This window comes from Rhipicephalus sanguineus, chromosome 6, assembly GCF_013339695.2.
Source record: "Rhipicephalus sanguineus isolate Rsan-2018 chromosome 6, BIME_Rsan_1.4, whole genome shotgun sequence".
Classification (NCBI taxonomy): domain Eukaryota; kingdom Metazoa; phylum Arthropoda; class Arachnida; order Ixodida; family Ixodidae; genus Rhipicephalus; species Rhipicephalus sanguineus.
The window spans coordinates 161,249,444-161,267,789 of NC_051181.1; the positions used below are offsets into that span (position 1 = coordinate 161,249,444).

The 18,346-nt window shown below is 48.1% G+C and overlaps 1 protein-coding gene across 1 annotated transcript in view; it reads left to right on the top strand.

The window, feature by feature from the left end:
* The window catches only part of LOC119396933 (leucine-rich repeat neuronal protein 1-like), a 77,175-nt gene extending 68,992 nt beyond the window's left edge, over nucleotides 1-8,183 (top strand). The window contains 3 exon segments of the mRNA XM_037664319.2: nucleotides 3,972-4,700; nucleotides 4,702-5,442; nucleotides 5,444-8,183. Coding sequence (XP_037520247.2) covers nucleotides 4,110-4,700; nucleotides 4,702-5,442; nucleotides 5,444-6,289 — 2,178 coding nt within the window. The 5' untranslated portion in view covers nucleotides 3,972-4,109 and the 3' untranslated portion in view covers nucleotides 6,290-8,183.
* Nucleotides 8,184-18,346: the final 10,163 nt, after the last annotated feature.

The window sequence follows — 18,346 nt, forward strand, 5'->3', positions numbered from 1 at the left end:
AAAATAACAAGATGTAGCCGAAATGACAAACACCGCTATAATACACGTACGTGTACACATGTAGTACACGACACGCAGACTTGCTCATACCCACGCGTACCTGTACAAACGTCTGCTTGAAGAGTGACACGATTAAGAGGCCCCAATTCGCTTGTTTTGTTGTCGACGAGCTTTGCGCCAAGTTTATATCTTGCTTTAAGCGTTGTTGTTTGTTTCAGTAGCTACGACCCAACACAACGACCTGCGATCACTCGCTGCAATGCATGGGGCCTGGCCAGCCATCCAGCGCATACTGGACTAGTGCGAGGGCGGTTTTATCAATAACTCACTGTTGCTTCACGCTACGGGCGTTTGATGGATTCCGTCCTTCATTAGCAAGTGGACACTTCAGCCCACTGCACAAAACTAGGGGGGGGGGGGAATACTCGACGTTCGCTGCGTCAAAATTCTTCGCTGCACTTATCTCTGGCGCATTAACAGGATGTTTTGCTGAACGCGAGACAAGTCTGGTTATGCTTTCAATTTTATGTTTACACCGAAAAAAACGTTAAAAAACGCCCAAGCTTGGAAAGAAACAGAGAGAAAAGGGCTCAAAGAGTACCGAAGGGGCTCAGGGGTGCGTCATGCTTCGCGCTGAACGCGGGCACAAGTTTTTCCTCGCAAAGAAAGCAAAAACAGTGCCGAGTAAACATCCCGACAATAGGAAGGCTCCAAATTCTGCGTTGTGGCGGTACTTGAGGTCCTTTATTCCCGGCAATGCTTTATTTTCGGCACTGATGGAGTGGAACGCGAGTAAAAAAAGAAAGCTGTTTATCACAAGGCGCAGCTGTTGCTCGCGAACGTCGTCCGCGCGCTGCTTTCAATGGCAGCATAGACATCTGAATCGTCAAAGCCTGCGTCTCCTGTGCTAGTTCCCTGGAGTGTTGTGTAATCCTTTACGCAAGTGTATAAGCTCACAAACAGGCGGAGAATGCGCTCTTTCTGTTGTCGAACGTGTGCCGAACTGTTTACTTAATGTCCCCGTTTGAATTGGGACCGGAGTTGAACGTTTTCGGTTTTACCTCTTCATATTCTTATGTTCTTTCCTTTGGTAGCTTTAGTACACCACAGTACATATTACTGGGCGTATTATTTTCATCCTGTTACGCTGCACTGTATTTTGTTGCATGTGTATTTAAACTGCCCAAACTTATTTTGTATACGCTCCCTCATCGCTTCTTGTGCACTTAATCTAACCATTATATACTATATAGTCGTTATTCTAACATGCAAAAAATGTAAGCTATTCATTAGTTTTATTATCAATTTCCTTAACGTTATTATTGGTAATAAACGTGCTATAAAAATGCAATATTTTGTGAAACTCAGTGCGCCACATTTCCGTCCAAGTGTAGAATTAATTTGTTGCTTCTGAAGTTAAGCTTCGCTCCTTGTTTCATCATAAGAATAGATGAGCTTGTTTCGCTCGTTTGCGTACGCCTCATATTGTGAAACTCATCTCGCCGGCATGTTAAGAGACAAATGGTTTTATTTGTCTTGCAGTTCAGTATATATATTAAACAGATCCTCTGTTTTTATTTAGCACGGAGATCACTTCTCGCGATACTTCCGTTTCGCTTTACTTCTAGTTTCTTGAGGCCAACGATATTGCGAAACGCTGCTTCCACTTTTCAACTTGAATTCCAGAGGACGGGTTACACTACGGCCGGAAGATGGTAGAGCCCAAAGTATTGTTCACTGGTTGTAAAGGCTGCCCAAAACGGCACTAACGTTTTCGAAACCGCTAATACGAATGAGCCCGTCGAGATGGGAACATATAAAGCGCTACGGGACTCATTCCTCAAGAAAGATTGAAGATGAAAGAAAGGAAATCCTTACTAAAAAGAAAAATGCAGCAGCATACATACGTAGCGAAATTAATACGGCCGTCCCTTTACGAACAAGACACCAGGAGGGAGAGGGAGGGGGGGGGAGAAGATAAAAGCCTGACATCAATATTGGTTCCACCAATCTGGGCTAAACAACAGCGCCACCGTGTCCATAGCTGCTGCAGTGTCAAGCGCCAGTCACAAGACATGCAGCGCTATAACGGAACGAAGCATTAAGCAAAGTCAACAGACTGGTGTCGTAACACGGAGAAGCCGAAAGTAAAGCGGAGGGAAGCAAAAATAATGATTCTGGAAAAAGCGATTTCCGAGAAACAGGAGCAAGAAAGATCTAGAAGGTAATGCTTAAAGCATACACTGCTCCGGGCCTGCGGCCGAGAGTAAAGCAATCTCTTATCCAATAGGTGCCAGGAATTCATGAGCCCCGATGAAGCGGCGTTAGTGAGAAGACCGCAAGCACACACTCCAACCGACCATGACCGATTGCCGCGAATGAGCCGGTGGCGAAGAGCAAAAGGACGTGCAATCCAGGCACGCGTGCTTTGAGAGGGGGGAAACGTAAATGAAACGCCCCCTCTCACTCCCCTCTGTCTGAGGCTCTCGCCTACGCGCTCTCTTGCAGTGGAACGACACGACGGAAGCTACACGAGGGAGAGAGGAGAGTTCACGCAAAATGGAAATGTTAAAGGAGGGAAAAGAAGAAAGCAACAGCCAGGGAAGTAAGCTATAGGGAATGAATAAAATGGGGGTCCGGGATAAGGGACAAGCGAGAAACCGGTCCGGAAGGGCTTCAGAGTGCTCCTGAAAACGTCATAAAGCCCATGCCTGGGCGCACAGGGGCAATAAAGGGAGCAAAAAGCACAACAAGCAATTGAATGAATGAAAGGGAGGAAGTTGATAAGGGATGAAAGGAACAAAAAGAATCGATAGTGCAGAAATGACAACTAAAGAAAAAAAGGACATTTAAGGGACAAAAACGTTAAGGGTAAATAAAAGAAATGTTCGATAACAAAGGAAAGGGCGTGGGATCCGCGGTGAAAAAGTAGAGAAAGGATTGCGAGGAATAAAGGCGCTGCAAACCGACGCCGACGGCTCAGAGGCGCACATTAGGAGCGGTCGACATCAAGCGAAATGAGACCGAAGAGCAGAGCCGAGAAAATGAAATCGTGTTACCTCTGTCTAGAACGAGAGGGCGCTTTGGCTCCACCTTCTCCTCGAGCTTTGCGACCGACCTCGGCTTTCCAATCGAAGAGAGGCGCCTCCTCTTCCAGCGCGTGCGTGCGTGTGTGTGCGCTGTTATAAATGGCTGTTGAAGCAAGAATGTGTTGGAAGTACTGAAGGCACTTCTTTGACACGGAGAGCCGCCTGTAAGCCCCTGCTGCGACCTTCCAAAACCGCCCTCCACCTCCCCTCCCCTCCCCTCCCCCCCCCCCCCCATCCTCCCAAAAAAGGTCCCTTCACAGTCGCCTCTCCTGACGGGTCACGCCAAAGTTTGAAAAGAGGAGTGCTAAAAGTGCCGCTGTTCAGCGTGTCGACGATTCTTTTCGTCTGCTTCTGCTTTGGTTTCTGACTTAATTTTTCTAGATTGGTGCACTGATTGTATTGGAAAGATGACAACACTGCAGAATGAATTTCAAGTGCACTTTAGACGACTCAGAGTGCAAGCTTCCAAAGCAAGATTCCTGCAGATCCCACACATTGTCGGAGTTACTTTCATGCGAAGCAGTCGTCTAGTGTATACGCCGTACTTTGTGCTTGAGCCAAGCGTTACGATGTGGATCTTTGATTAAATTGAGTAATTGTGCGTATATCGCGGGCTTTCCAGGCATGACGACTACCCTGGCATGTAAAGGGTAGCTCATGGTCCCACGTAACGTCAGTCCGCACGTTTGAGGAGAGGCGTCACACTTATCGCGACCAAGTGCACGGATAGGTGTAGAACGCCACGTACGAAGTAGTGCGCTTGATCGCGAAAAGGGCCGGTGTCCGTCTGCGCTCTTAAGTACCTACAATTGCAGATCCGTTCTGTTGTGAAGTTTTCTTCGGGCACTAATGTGCTGCATCTTTTTTTTTCTTTCTCCACAGATGAGTTCCTTGGGTGAGACAATGAGGCCACCGGCAACCTCGGAGCTACCACAGGAGGTGTCCTGCTGGCGAGCCTCCAAGCCGCACACTTGAATCATATGGGCCAGGCCAAGTCGCCTGGAGCACCCGTGACACACCATGAACCGTCCAAGCTCTGCAGTTAGCGCGACTACAGCGCCAGCACCTGAGCAATCCAGGAAGGCGCTCACGAGATTGGACCAGCTTGTGGTATTTTTACTCTCGTGCTGCTACGCGTTGTGCAACAACGCTACCGGTGAGACATCGTGGGACGTTCAGTGCCCCGTGGTGTGCAAGTGCAGCGTCGAACCATCGATGAACATGGGCATGAACCTGCGAACAGCCAACTGCTCGGGCCGCGGACTGAGGACGGTGCCTGTAGGCCTTCCATCTGACACGCAGGCTCTTCTGCTGAACAGCAACCAGCTGACAGACCTCCACAACCAGATACCGACGCTGCGCAGTCTGGTCGAACTGGATCTCTCGCGGAACCATATCAAGCAGCTCGGCCGCGGCATCATATTTCACAACATCAGCAGGCTAAAGTTCTTGGATTTGTCTCATAACGAATTCAAGACTCTATTCAACGGCGTGTTTAGGGGCATCGTGCACTTAGACACGCTTCTCATGAACAACGTGCAAATCAAGTTCATTGAAGAGCGTGTTTTCGACGGCATGCGTCAACTGCGTGTGCTGACTGTGGACCGCAACCACCTTGCCCTCCATCTATCCCGAATGGTTCCAAGACATGCTCGCCCTTGAGAGCCTGTCCTTATCGCACAATCACATCTCGTACGTGTACCCGCGCGTATTCCTGCTACTTCATCGGCTGCGCTACCTGTCGCTCGCTCACAACCGCATTCGAGGCCTCAGCGATCAGGCGTTCTTAGGCCTGGACAATCTCACCACACTGCACCTCGACAGCAACCAGCTGACACGGGTGCCGGCCTCGGCCCTGCAGAAGTTGCAAGGCTTGCACACACTTCACATTGGGAAAAACCCACTCACGGGGTTCCGTTCAGGCAATTTTGTGGGCCTGCCGATGGTCGAGCTGTTCGCAGACCACATCCCCACGTTGACGGTGATCGAGCGCGGCGCATTCCGCGAGCTGCCTCGACTACAAGTGCTGCGCCTGCACGACAACGCCAGGCTGCAGTATGTGGACGCTCAGGCGTTCGTCAATGTTCCGTCCCTTAGCCAGCTGCTGCTTCACCGCGACAACATCTCGGCGCTCAGCGAACAGCTCTTCCGTAACCTGTCTGCACCTGTGAATGTTTCTCTGCGCGGCAACCCACTCCTGTGCGACTGTAACGTGCGCTGGGTGGTCGAGGCCGTGTCAGCCCTATCAAACACGTCCGTTCGCTTTATGCAACCAGAGGAACTAGCCTGCCACAAGCCGTCATCAATGGTCGGCCGCGGCCTCCTGAACATATCCCTGGACGAAGTACCGCCTCGAGTGCCCACCATTCCTCGTCGGCACTGTGAACAGCACAGTGCAACGAAAGATCGGCGACGCGCAGGTGTTCCAGTGCTACGCCCTCGGCCTTCCCGAGCCCAAAGTGCGCTGGCTGCTCCCCAACGGTCGCGTCTGCAACGAGACCGGAAACGACGTGCACGTCCAGTTTAAGCCTCCGGGCAGTATCACCATCTACCACCTGAGGCCGGTAGACGTGGGAGCATACACGTGCGTTGCTGAAAATAGGCTCGGCCGCGTGATCAAGGTGGTCGACCTGGTCGTCGAGAACATCGACATCCACATCTTCCCACAAGGAATACTCTCGACGTCGGTGACCGTAGTGTGGAACGGCACGGCACGCAACACATTTCCCCAGTACGAGATCCAGTACAAACCTGATGACGGCAAGGACTCGCTGGCGGGCGCCAGCCCCAAGTCCGTGAGTAGCGCCGAAGAAGGACGATTCGAGTCAGTGACCGTGAGCCGCTTCTACAGGTCGTACACGATCAACAATCTCCAGCCGGAGACCAGCTACGTGTTTTGCATCGCAGTGAAGGACGACGAAGGTGATGCGCACATCCAGATATCGTGCACCCGCGCCCGAACCAGGGACGCAAGCTTCATGCTCCAGGGCATCCACTACACGAGCAACGTGGCCGTGGCCGTTGTGTTAGGCATCGTGTCTACCGCGATTCTCGTGCTCTGCGCGGCCACGATGGCGGCACGCCGTTACAAGCACAGGCAGTACGAGACGCCGCAAAAGTCGCTCGTCAGCAATACCGCGTCGCAGGTCGTGCCGCTAGAGAGTTTGTACAGTCCGCTTATGGCAAACGTGGGCTCATGAGGACCCGCACTGCGCGTCGTTTTGCGCAAGCAAGGTGTAAACGAGTCGCCTGGCGAACGCTCGACGCGCCCTTTTCTCGGTAAGAAGAGGCACGTGGACAGTCGAAATGAATTTGTGTAGCCTGCTACAACAACGCTGTCGTTCGCCCATGCAACCGAGGTGGAACCAGAGATAGAAGGCCTAGTTGAAACGTAAACACCTTTGAAACTAAAAATAAGCGGGAAATACGCAGCTACATTAGGAATCCACCTACTAACGCGACTGCCAGTTATGTATTTAAAGCAATGCTCTACGTCAGCGTGGTAACGCACGGCGCATGGACCTGCCAAGTTTTAAGAAGCGCCGAGTAAACGTAACGCCCGTGCCTCCGGGCAGCTCGCATAGTTGATGGCCAGAAAGAACTTTAGAACTTTTCTAGTACATTTAGTGTTCCTGTTCAAAATAATTCCCGCTTTTCGAATATTATGTTCTTCCTCGTATTAGGTCGACTGCCACTGCGTCAAAATCTCACTTTCTCACTTCCTACAAATTTTTACGAACGCTAATGCTCAATGCGTCCGCGAATAGTAGGAACATTTCTATGCGGGAAACTCGCGAGCCGACCTTATTGTGTTGTTGTTGAAGCGTAAATATTGAGGGGAACTCAAGTGGCAAGTGTGTGCACTTTCTCGGGCGACTCTTTGCAAGAGCAAAACTGTTCACAACGCCGAAAGAGAATGCAGCTCGACTAGACTACAAGTCCTCGTAGAGCGGGGACTAAGGGGAGAAAACAAAAACTCAACGACATCATCTAAAAGCAAAGTATCGCCTCTCCTACACGCAAGTTAATCGTAGCGCCTCTGTTTTCGCTGTTGCTTTTTCTTTCTTTTCTTTTTGCGTGTAGGCGAAGCCTCAATCATTGCCATTGTTAGGAAAGCAGGGGCGGGTAGGAGGGCAAGAGGGGGAGGGCGCGCACGTGTCTCAGCTCCTTCGGTTTGCTAGCTCACCGCGAGTGCAAACAAAACGACACAATTACGGCACCGCGCAGTTCCGCAGCGCCACTACTGAGCGTGCGCGCGCCTTCGTACTGCCGGTACTTGTACCAAGCTTCTTTGTAGCCTGCAATATAAAGTTAACAGTTGTTTCCTTTTTCGAAAGAAATATATACGTACTGTTCTTGAACACATACACACACACCTATTACACCTACAAACATTTCTTTTTTTTATTCGCTTTCCTTTCTTTCGTGCTGAGCGATAAGTTCTAACTCCCGTTAAAAAAAAAAGCTCGCAGCCAATGCTCAATTTGATACAGCGTATGGCACGAATGAGATGTTCGAGGCCTACGAGAGAAGTTTCGTCTCCCCGGCCTAATAACCGTTGATCGTGCTGTGTCACACACGCGCTGATTTCAAGTACCGTCGCAGTTAAAGTTTGCCTACACCAGTGCGGCTGTCATTTACGTACTGCCACGTTAATTTTCTTCTAGAGAATAGTCTGGGTGCCAGGGGTAATATTTGCGAGCTCTTACTCTGCGTAAACGCTCAACTATCGATTCAAGAATTCAGTTTGAACATTGAACGCGCATTATGGATCGTAAGCAGCTCTCAATAATCCTTCATATAACATTGATAATTAACTACATCAAAGGACGTATACAGTTGCAATATATTCGTGAGTAAGGTGCTGTAGACATTGCTTTCTTCTTTTGGCTTTGTTGTGCGACTTTCATTTTTGGTTGTGGTAATGTGGCTCAAGTACAGAAATACGCACATCTATTAACATTAGACAATACATATACTAAACTAAAAATTTAGACACACTACTCACCAAAAGACAAGCTGCCCATCTATACTTCAATAAAGTTGTTTATGAAATGAATGCTTCAGGTAATAAAGTTTTGATGGTTATTCAAATGGCGGCCTCATCTGCTTTCTTTCAATGAAGCAAATCGCGGCAACGAAAACCATTACCAATTGAAAACGAGTATTTACATCAGGGCATGCTGGTGCACATGTGACTATGCGCCAACAAAAGCTAAGAAGCCACTGATGTGACATAATTTCACTTTCCCTGTTGAAAACATTTTGAAATTGCAGAACCAGTGCCTTTAGGATGAAGTCGCTAGCATATTGATAGGTGTGCATTGAACAAAGTAGTGTTGGTCTGGTGAATAATTGAACTAAGATTATAAACTGGGCGCCTGCCCAGAAAAATGGTCGAAATTATAAAAAATAAAATTACAGCCACAGTTTAATTTCACGGTGTTTACACCAGCGTATCACCCTACCAGAACTTTCTTGAAACCTAAGCAACGTCTCCAAATATCTCAAGAAGTTATTGGTTCCGGATGGTGCTCTGCGTTTTAAAGCCGGTTGTGAATATCCCTGAAAAATGGGACATACTAGTTATGGTACTTTTGTGCCGCCCGAGTTTCTTTAACATGTAGCGAAGGAGAATAACTTACAGTTGCCCCAATAGCAATGTGCCTGCCGCTGTGGGAACTTCAACGCAAGACCTACTTCTCATCATCGACATCATTCCAACAGTTCAGCACATGAAGCATTGAAAATTGACGCCGAGGTGTTCAATGCGTGAGGCGCACTACAGTATGTGTGAGGCGTACTGATGCCGATAAAACAGCGGTGACAGTGGCGTTATGGTATATATATATATATATATATATATATATATATATATATATATATATATATATATATATATATATATATATATATATATATATATATATATATATATATATATATATATATATATATATATATATTGTACGCTCGCCACTAACGGCACCATTGGTACTGGACATCGGAGTTGCAACACGGAATAATAGAATGGTGTTGTAATTTATTTAAGAGCAATACGATGTAACATGCAACACTTCCCAAACGTGTATATTGAGCAGATGAACTCAAGTATAGGCCTACTAAAAGTTCAATAAAATGCGCATGGTGTTTAGGCTTGACTGGTGCAGGCAGAGCAAAGTAAACATGTTCTCCAGCATACTGCCCGCTGCTTCCGGAGAAAGCTGCTCGGTGTGGTCATCACATCTTACTAAATATTATATATTTACCTTTTCTGTGACCACAGTGTGCACATCATGTTTTGAGACTTTCCTCGCCAGCAGCACCACTGCCGTCTTGTACACTGGTAAGAGGTGTAAAAAATGCTGTCACTTCGACCTGATATTTACCATACCCGAATGGCAGTAAACTGACCATTTATCTTAGGGCCATGTGCACAGTTCCTGAGATTACTGGGAACTGCATGGCGCCTTAGTATGTGCAAATGCATACATTCTGAAAATTTGTGCAATCTTAAGGACGTTTTGTGGTTGCATGGGTAACACTCTAGCCTTTACGGCTGTAGAAAACCTTTATTATAGTAAACATCGAGCTTAAAGGGGTACTGACAGAAAATTTCGCGGCCGAGATAGCTTGCGGGATCGATTCCCGTGAACATGCGTATATCATCTGCAAAATTTCAACAGCGAATATAGCTTGTAAGGTATTTTAATGAATTTTGAAGTTTGCGTGAGCGATCGACATCCTCGCTCTATTGACACCCTCAAAGGTGACCCTCGGTGACCCCCCTACTTCCCTCACGTGACCACACTGCAACAAGTTATGATGATGTCATAGCCCCCTTTTTTTTTCTTTTTGCGGCGTTCGCTTCAGCAGCCTACTTCTCGGCGGCTGCTCGCGAACCGCGCGGAAGTGCGTCACAGTTCTGTGTGCTGACGTGATCGAGCGCTACACCCGCTAGGTGGTGATAGTTGCACCCGGAGGCTTGTCGTTTTTGAAACCGAAACTGACACTGGTCGGTAATGAGGAGCCTGTAATTAATCATCTGTCGCGCGCTGCAGAAAACAATGTGCCGTGTTATGACTAACAGGCCCCCAGCAACACATTGCAGCAAAAAAACGCGAGGCCAAAATTTTTGTGTCAGTACCCCATTAACATGTGCAATAAGAAAAGGCTTCGTTAAAAACTTTACACTGCTTCTGACCATCTGGTGTACATAGAAACATCTGATACGAGAATAAGGCAGCGCAAGCTAAGACAGTTTATTTGTTGCAGTTGTTATCGGTCGTCTCTTGCAGCGATTATAATTTTTGCTTGCAATAGAAAGGCGGGGAGCAAGAAATTTGCATTACCCACGCTTCACTCTTACCCATCAGATGCGAGGGTGCTAGCCATGGGAAAACCAAAGAGCTTTTTTACACTTATTTTTTAGTTTGTGCATTTATCGCAGCCTGAGTATCCATGGTCTAGGATTTGCTGGTTACAATTGGCCGAAGGAAGCGTGTATGACAAATTATCTGTTAATATTTCAGATCTGGTTCATTTCGGGGAATAGGCCTCTCGTACTGTTTGGGGCCATCAATTTTCGTTGCTTAGTAGGGAGGCATAATAATTTCTAGTCAGCGTTTTTTCATACAAGTCTCGCCTGGTTTCCAATATCGCGAAGATCAAATAATAATAAACTTTATCATCGCAATGACTGTCGGAGTTGTGCGTCCCAAAACCACAATATCAATATGAGAGACGCTGTAGTGGAGGGCTCCGAATTTTTCGACCACTTGGGATTGTTTAACGCGCACCTAAATCTAAGCACATGGGCCACTATAGTAGCATTTTGCCTCCATCGAAACGCGGCCGTGACGGCCGGGATACGATCCCGTGACCTTCGGGTCAGCAATCTAACACCATAACGACTAGACCACCGCGGTGGGTAACTTTACGACCACTGAAAGCGCTTTCATTGCGTAACTTGATTTATTGCGTCTTTCAATACTACACAACTGCTTTGACATGCTAACTATAGCTCTCGCACTTAGACTATCTTGGGGAGTGATTACTATATGTACACTGTACTAGATAAACGAAATAAATGAAAGGATAAGGAGGGCGTGATATAAGTTCCATGCAGCTGCAAAAACGGGACCCGCACTGCCCCTCAAGAAAAATCACGTGAATCATGTTTGTTCGCCAGTTTTGCGCGAGCCAGCAACGGCTAACCAAACTGTTCACCTTTCATCATTTACCAACAGGTTTAACAGCAACGACATATCAGGTGCAGCAGTTGCATTGAAACGCTCGACTCCATTTGATTGGTTGACGTGGCTCGGGCAGTCTAGCAATTAATGCCTGACCGAAAAAATAGTCGCAGTACGTCTTCCACGTTATTGTTTGATTTCTCCTTCAAAGCAAATGGTATAGGGTAAATTAAATCACCATCCCCAACTCACAATGATTGCCTTCGGCCCGTAGGAAAGTCGCCTGAGCAAACGATCAATTTCCGTAGTCTATGGCTGCAGGCCCGCCTCTACAACAAACTGCACCTTCAAAGATTGCGAGGCTGTCGCCCAGAAGGAATCAAGCAATCTTGTAAGTGCACTCCGCAGCCTCTTTGCGAGCGGCCGACCTTTTAGGCAGTTGCCCATAAATCCTACTGCCTGGTGTACGTTGGGCTTAGAGCACTGCTTCGGATCGCCCTACCATATGAAGATCAGGGTGGTTGCGAGAATCCTTCCTTTCAGGTGACGGTGGTGTTCGCCGATTTCTCCTTCTGCAGTTTCAAACCTCGGGTCACGCGGCACTTAGACAACACTAACGTGTACTTATGAGGTGCAATAACGGTACACAAACGCACAGATCTCACTCTCTCTCTCTCTCTGTCCTCTTTCCTACCCCTATTTCCCCACCCCATGTGCAGGGTATCAAACCGGTCACTCGCACCAGGTTAACCTCCTTGCCTCTCCTTTTCATCTATTTCTCTCTCTCACAGACAAGCAGTGGCCGTCATTTCATGCTCAGTTCGGCAACCCATCGGCTAACCATCCTTTCTTAGAGCGTTCGTTCACACTGTAAATTCACTATTAACCTCCTATTCAGAAAAATGGCCGTTACTGAACGCAGGCATTTGCTTCTTTTGGTAATAGGTGTCAGTTTGCGTAATAACAAGTATTGCATGAAATCAGTATGTGCCCTTAGAAGTTAAAGGCCTAATTGCAACGCTACATTGACACGCTAAGAAACACCAGACACTTTAGGCCGCTTTAGCAGTGTGGTATTCTGGGCCAGTTGGTTTCATGATACACGTTTCTAGTGAATGCCTTCTTTTAGTAAACTTCAATTGTAAGTCCAGCCTTTCTCCTGCGCGTCTCTCCTCTTGTGCTCGCGTCGTAACGTGCTGGTACCCTTCACTTTGTCTGTTAATTAAGCCACTTTTTGAGTACAAAAGATTAAGGCAGATGTGGGTTAGCGTTCATGTCTGCACGGCAAGAAGCAGTCACCCTCTCTTACAAATTAATGCATTTTTCTCGCTCTCCTTCAGTGCCGCACTCCGGGCTATTGCATCGCCTTGAGCAACGGTTACTATTTAGCAGCGCACCCCACCTTATTTTTGGAGGCCAACGTTGCTCTACTGAGATTTTACTGTTTCGATTGTCCGCAGTGCGCTACTTCCTGAGGGACTCTTCTTTTTCCGCTTGTAAAAGACGGTGAAGTTCTTCAAAAACGTCGACAGTGTGTCCCGCTTACGCACCGGGGTAAAGTGCTACTTTCACACGTGATACAAAGGAAATGAAAGCGGAAACAACTGAATTGATACAAAGAAAACTGATGCAAGGGAAACAATTTAATTGGTCTTTTCTTATGTGTTATAAACATGTTGACATAAACGTCGCAAGCATATTAATGAAGTCTTGATGAACGATAATCATCACAAGCGAAATAATTGGAAGCAATAACATATACTAAATGCTTCTTCAAATCGCCGTAAAAAAAGTAAAAGAAGAAAAAAACATCGAGGCTTTAGACATGATCTTGAAACTACTTCAAACTTCTAATAGCAATTTGAAGTAGTTTCAAGATCATGTCTAAAGCCTGGATGGTTTTTTTTTTTACTTTGGTGCGTGACGGCTGGGAACTTACACGTTCGACAAAGGGTCAATAGTACTTTTGTATACATGCTGGTGAACAAAGGTCAAAGAGGTCTTTTCTTTTTTCTTTTGCTGTATGTAGGCACACCTAGCAAGTTAACATAATAACTCCTTTAGCATCTGACCTGGCGTAACTCAGCAAAACGCTGGCGTAACGAAACGCACCCACTGCGGCGAGCGAAGCGACCTTCTCGCTGTCTGTCGCTTCCACGCGAGCTCAGCGGTAAGGACACAGCACGTACAAAGGTACGTGGGTTCTCCGTCGTCCTCTGTTTAGCGCTGTGCGCTTTCCATGATGAATTATCACAAACCCGCCTAAGCTTCCCTTCTGGTAAAAGTACGAGCCATCGGCTGATAGAGGTCAAAACGGGGCGCCTACGACCATGCCCAGCCTCTCGAAGTATGTCGTTTCTGCCTTAGCCACGCAAACCCCCATCCTGGATTCCGCGTAGGCCTTTCGCGCGATGGAGCATGGCCGGCACGTTTCTCCCAACTAGAGCCGCGATCGTCGGCTGCCCTCACTCGCATTCGCTCGCACATAGAACATACGACGCGTGGGGCGATGTTAGCCCTTGGAATTTATACGTAACCTTACGGCGCCGCCGACGGCGAGGGAAGTATACTTTTTCTCAATAAAAATGGTACTTAAAACGGCCGCGTGGTTTATACAAAGCCGCCTTTCTTGTTTAAATCATGTTCCTCTACCGCCGTAAAGTATATTACATAACATCAGCATATTCTCTTCTTAATTTACTTTGTTCGTATATTACATTGCGTTGACAGAATGTTTTTAAATGCGAAGCATTTCTTACCGAGCCTCAGGCACTCTGGCCGTTTATCTACCTAGCCGCCTACGTCTGGGCGCTCTCCTGGTCGTCTCCATAACTTGTAATATATCAAAATTGACATAGCAGCGAATCATTGTATGACGAACACGCTTCACTGGTCATGACATGAATAACTCAAAACGCCTGTCGCGTACGTCATGAAAGCCTTTCCTTCAGTCACGTGTGGCACAGACCCGCATACCACAGTTCATGTTTTGCGGGTATGCGCCACAGGTTCAACACAGTAACAGCGAACGTACACATTGAAAATTTTGGCAGATCCAATCGCTCCAGGCACAAATCCAGGCAATCCAGAGGGCCCAAGAATGGGCGGAACATCACGGTGTCCCAGCCCCGACTTGGACGCGGCCAGCGGCCTCCGCGGGTCCCCGATAGGGGTTCCCGCGAAAGCTCCTCAGGATCAAATAAAGTTCATTGTCTGTCTGTCTCACGCATTGTGAGAATATATATAATAATAATATCTGGGGTTTAACGTCCCAAAACCATATGATTATGAGAGACGCCGTAGTGGAGGGCTCCGGAAATTTCGACCATCTGGGGTTCTTTAACGTGCACCTAAACTAAGTACACGGGCCTTAAACATCTTCGCCTCCATCGAAAATGCAGCCGCCGCGGCCGGGATTCGATCCCATGGCCTTCGGGTCAGCACTTGAGAGCCATAACCACTAGACCACCATGGCGGGGTTTAGAATCTATATCATGATCCCTCACCGAGTATAACAGCTGTGGTGCAACGTCACATGTGGTTGTAGCGTTGCATACCTGCTCTTACAGCAATTCATAATTAGCTATCTTGATAAATTAATTAATGTCGAAATGTGTAGAAAAATAAAAAATTATTACATAAGTAATGTTCATCACGCACAATGGCTCGTCGGTCAGAACTCGTGCACACGAACAGCTGGCACATGGTCTGTCGATGTTCCAATTCATTGATGTCATGCACACGGTCCGTCAGAACGACCCACTGTCCTCTTCATTTCTTACAAGGCTGGGCGATAGCCTCATGCTGAACGAAGATGACGTCAGACTGATTGACTGCCGCCTTATAGATTGGACTACCTGGGCGTTTGTTGCCCAGGGCTACCTGGGCCACATACGCCCAGGTAGTCTACGAATACGATAAGCGCCACCCACTGATGTTGGTCTACGTTAGAGCACTGCACGAGCCGGATTTTTCGGCCCGGGCCCGGCCCGGGCCCGCTTTATGAAGCCCGAGCCCAGCCAGGACCCGTGGTTCCAAGCGCGGGCCCGGCCCGGGCCCGGGCGTACATGACCGAACCCAGCCAGAGCCCGGCCCGGACCCGTGGTTTCAAGCTCGGGCCCGGCCCGGGCCCGGGCGTACATGAACGAACCCAGCCTGAGCCCGGCCCGGGCCCGTGGTTCCAAGACAGGGCCTGGCCCGGGCCCGGGCGTTCATTACTAAACTTATCCAGGGCGCGCGTGTTCATGACCAGGTGATTTAAAGCTTACACAAGCCTTAACATCAGCAATTCGACCAGAAGGATAGCCACATATATGCGGTCTACGCCTCTATAGGCGCAACGAAGGACGCGAGCATCAAATATATATTTGTTTACTTAGAGATTGTACCGCATGTGCTTGTACCGTATGTGCTACCGTATGTGATTGTACCGTTTTTTGTATAATTCATTTTTCCTCACGCTGAAGCCATGCTCGTTATTGTGGAAAAGAAAAAAAAGTAGGACTTCAACTGTTTTTCTGTTTACTGTGCTAAGCTTTTTAAGAGCCAGCTCTTTGCACGCGTGACTTCATCTTGGCACAGAATGCCTTAGACCATACAATGCATAACGTTCGTGTGTGGTCGTAGGCCCGACTTAGGCCTTTGAATGAGCGGGCCCGAGTCCGGCCCGGCCAGCAGCCTCAAGCCCGGGCCCGGCCCGGGTCCGCGGCTTCAAGCCGGGCCCGGCCCAGGCCCGCACTTTCAAGCCCGAGCCCAGCTCGGGCCCGCCAGAAAACGCTTCGGACGGCCCGGCCCGGCCCGCGGGCCGGGCCGGCCCGGGCCCGTGCAGTGCTCTAGTCTACGTAGCACACTATCCAGGGCTACCAACCTCAATGGCTTATAGCTCACCAACGTAAAGGGTGACTCCAGGTTCCGACATGTCGCCGGCTCTATCGACAGACAATCTGTCGACGAAACGACCGAGGCATCCACGATTTCGAACAGCTGCACTATATCTCATACTTCACTACACATAGACCCCTCGTTGCCGCGATCCCGAACGGATATGAAACAAGTCCTATCCAGTTGCTGGTGCTCACTGGTCACGGTGATGATGACATTGTACAAGAACCGTCAAGAACCCCTTCCACACACGCGCACGGGCTCGTGAAACATGCGTGCGTTCTACGTCGTAACGGACGAGTATAATCGCTACATATCAGCTTACCGCTTCTGGTGGTGGTAATATCCTCGTCGCTGTGCGTTACTACCCTACAATCAACTGATCATGTAACGCATATTCGGCTATATAACATAAGTGTGTGCGTGTAAAACTTGCACATATCTTTAACGTCATATCGTAACGTTTCGCTCAGTAAAAAAATCACGCCACAGTCACCTTCCCGCCGCATGCTTCGCATAACATCGACTCCCATGGAACAGGGGACTTGCCGATTTTTTTTTCTTTTTGAAAAAACTCATTCAACAGTCGTTATTGCAAAGTTCACAAAACAAATGGCGGTAAAAGGCGACCAAATTATCCGGTGATCGAATGAAGCGCAAAGCTGCAGTTCCGACTCAAACCGAGATAGTTTGTTCCGGCACAACTGCCGCGTTTTCTTTTACACATCCCGACCATACCTGGGAATACGAGGAAATAAGTTCGACGAGAATCGACTTGTCTTTATGCATTTCGTTTTGCTACAGCGCGGCAAAGATGCTGTGTCCGTTCATTTTAACACGAAAGTGTTTTATGCCGGGGTCCACCACGGCTCCACTGACGCATTTCCGTCACGGATATGACGTTTTAAAATATAAAGACTAACATATGGCAAAAGAAAAACTAGAAGAAAAGGTTCCGTCACCGGGAGTCGAACTTACGACCCCTCGATCCCCAGCGCGAAATGACTCCGCCATAGACGGCACGTTCTTCGACATACTAACGGCGTGCTATTTATATACACCGTTTGCCGGTGGCTGTACACGGAGATCGCGGTAAATCAGCGTGTTTTCGTTATTACTAGCGAGATGGCGAGAGGGCTCGAATGGCGGAACGGCGCGCGTCGCCTCACGCGTTGAGATGAGCGGGCGCCTCTACAGGGCGTGGTCGCTCCTGCGCGCGCGCTTATCTTGTACGTCTTGCGCTGTCACCGCAAGGTTGCGCTGAAGTTACAGAGAGCACGAAGGTCGCTTCGCTCACTCCAGCGGCCGCTTTTGCGAAAGGAGCGCGCTGCTCACCAACAAATAAGTTACAACTGTGACAGTTCGCGCTCATCCTGTGTATACTTGTGCGTTCGTTTCGTGCGTCCTCCTTTGTATTTGACCAGCGCGCTTTAACTGTCGAGCTGTGAGAGTTGTTAGTTCGCGCTCATCCTGTGTATGTTCGTTGCGTGCGTCCTTTCTGCTTGAGCAGCGCGTTGCAAGTTTCGAGCTGCTTGCCGTTCTCCACGTGACATTAGAACTTGTTTCCATAGCATTCATTTCTTCGCCCTCGGGGCGAAACAATCCACAACAAACGCTCAACTACGTCTGTGAAGACACGTTTTACTTTCGTGTTATACCGGTTCCTATGACAGAGGGATCAACCATGTTTTTTTTTTCTCTCTCTCGGCTCGGGGGACGATCATATAAAAGCGCATCGAAGCCTGGTAAATTTCGTCTTGATGAAGATTGGTCTCCGATCGAAACGTCGACCAATAAACAGCTTTTTAGAAGCCTATGCCTTTTTCCTATTTATTTTACGGCAACCGAAGACAGACTCTTCACATTATATATATATATATATATATATATATATATATATATATATATATATATAGAGAGAGAGAGAGAGAGAGAGAGAGAGAGAGAGAAATAAACGTCTCAGAATACTGAGAGAACCGAGAAAAATAAAGAGAAACAAGAAAGGCCGCCCAGCTCCGCACTTCCTTAAGGCTTGGCACCACTAGTGCTAAGCTGTCTTAATTTTTTTTTTTCGTCTCGGACACTCAGCGAAAACAAGGAGACGCGTTTATCGTTGTTGTGCGAAGCGTCAGAAGATGTCGGTGTGATCGTCCGGCCGACGGGTATTCCTCAAACACCTCT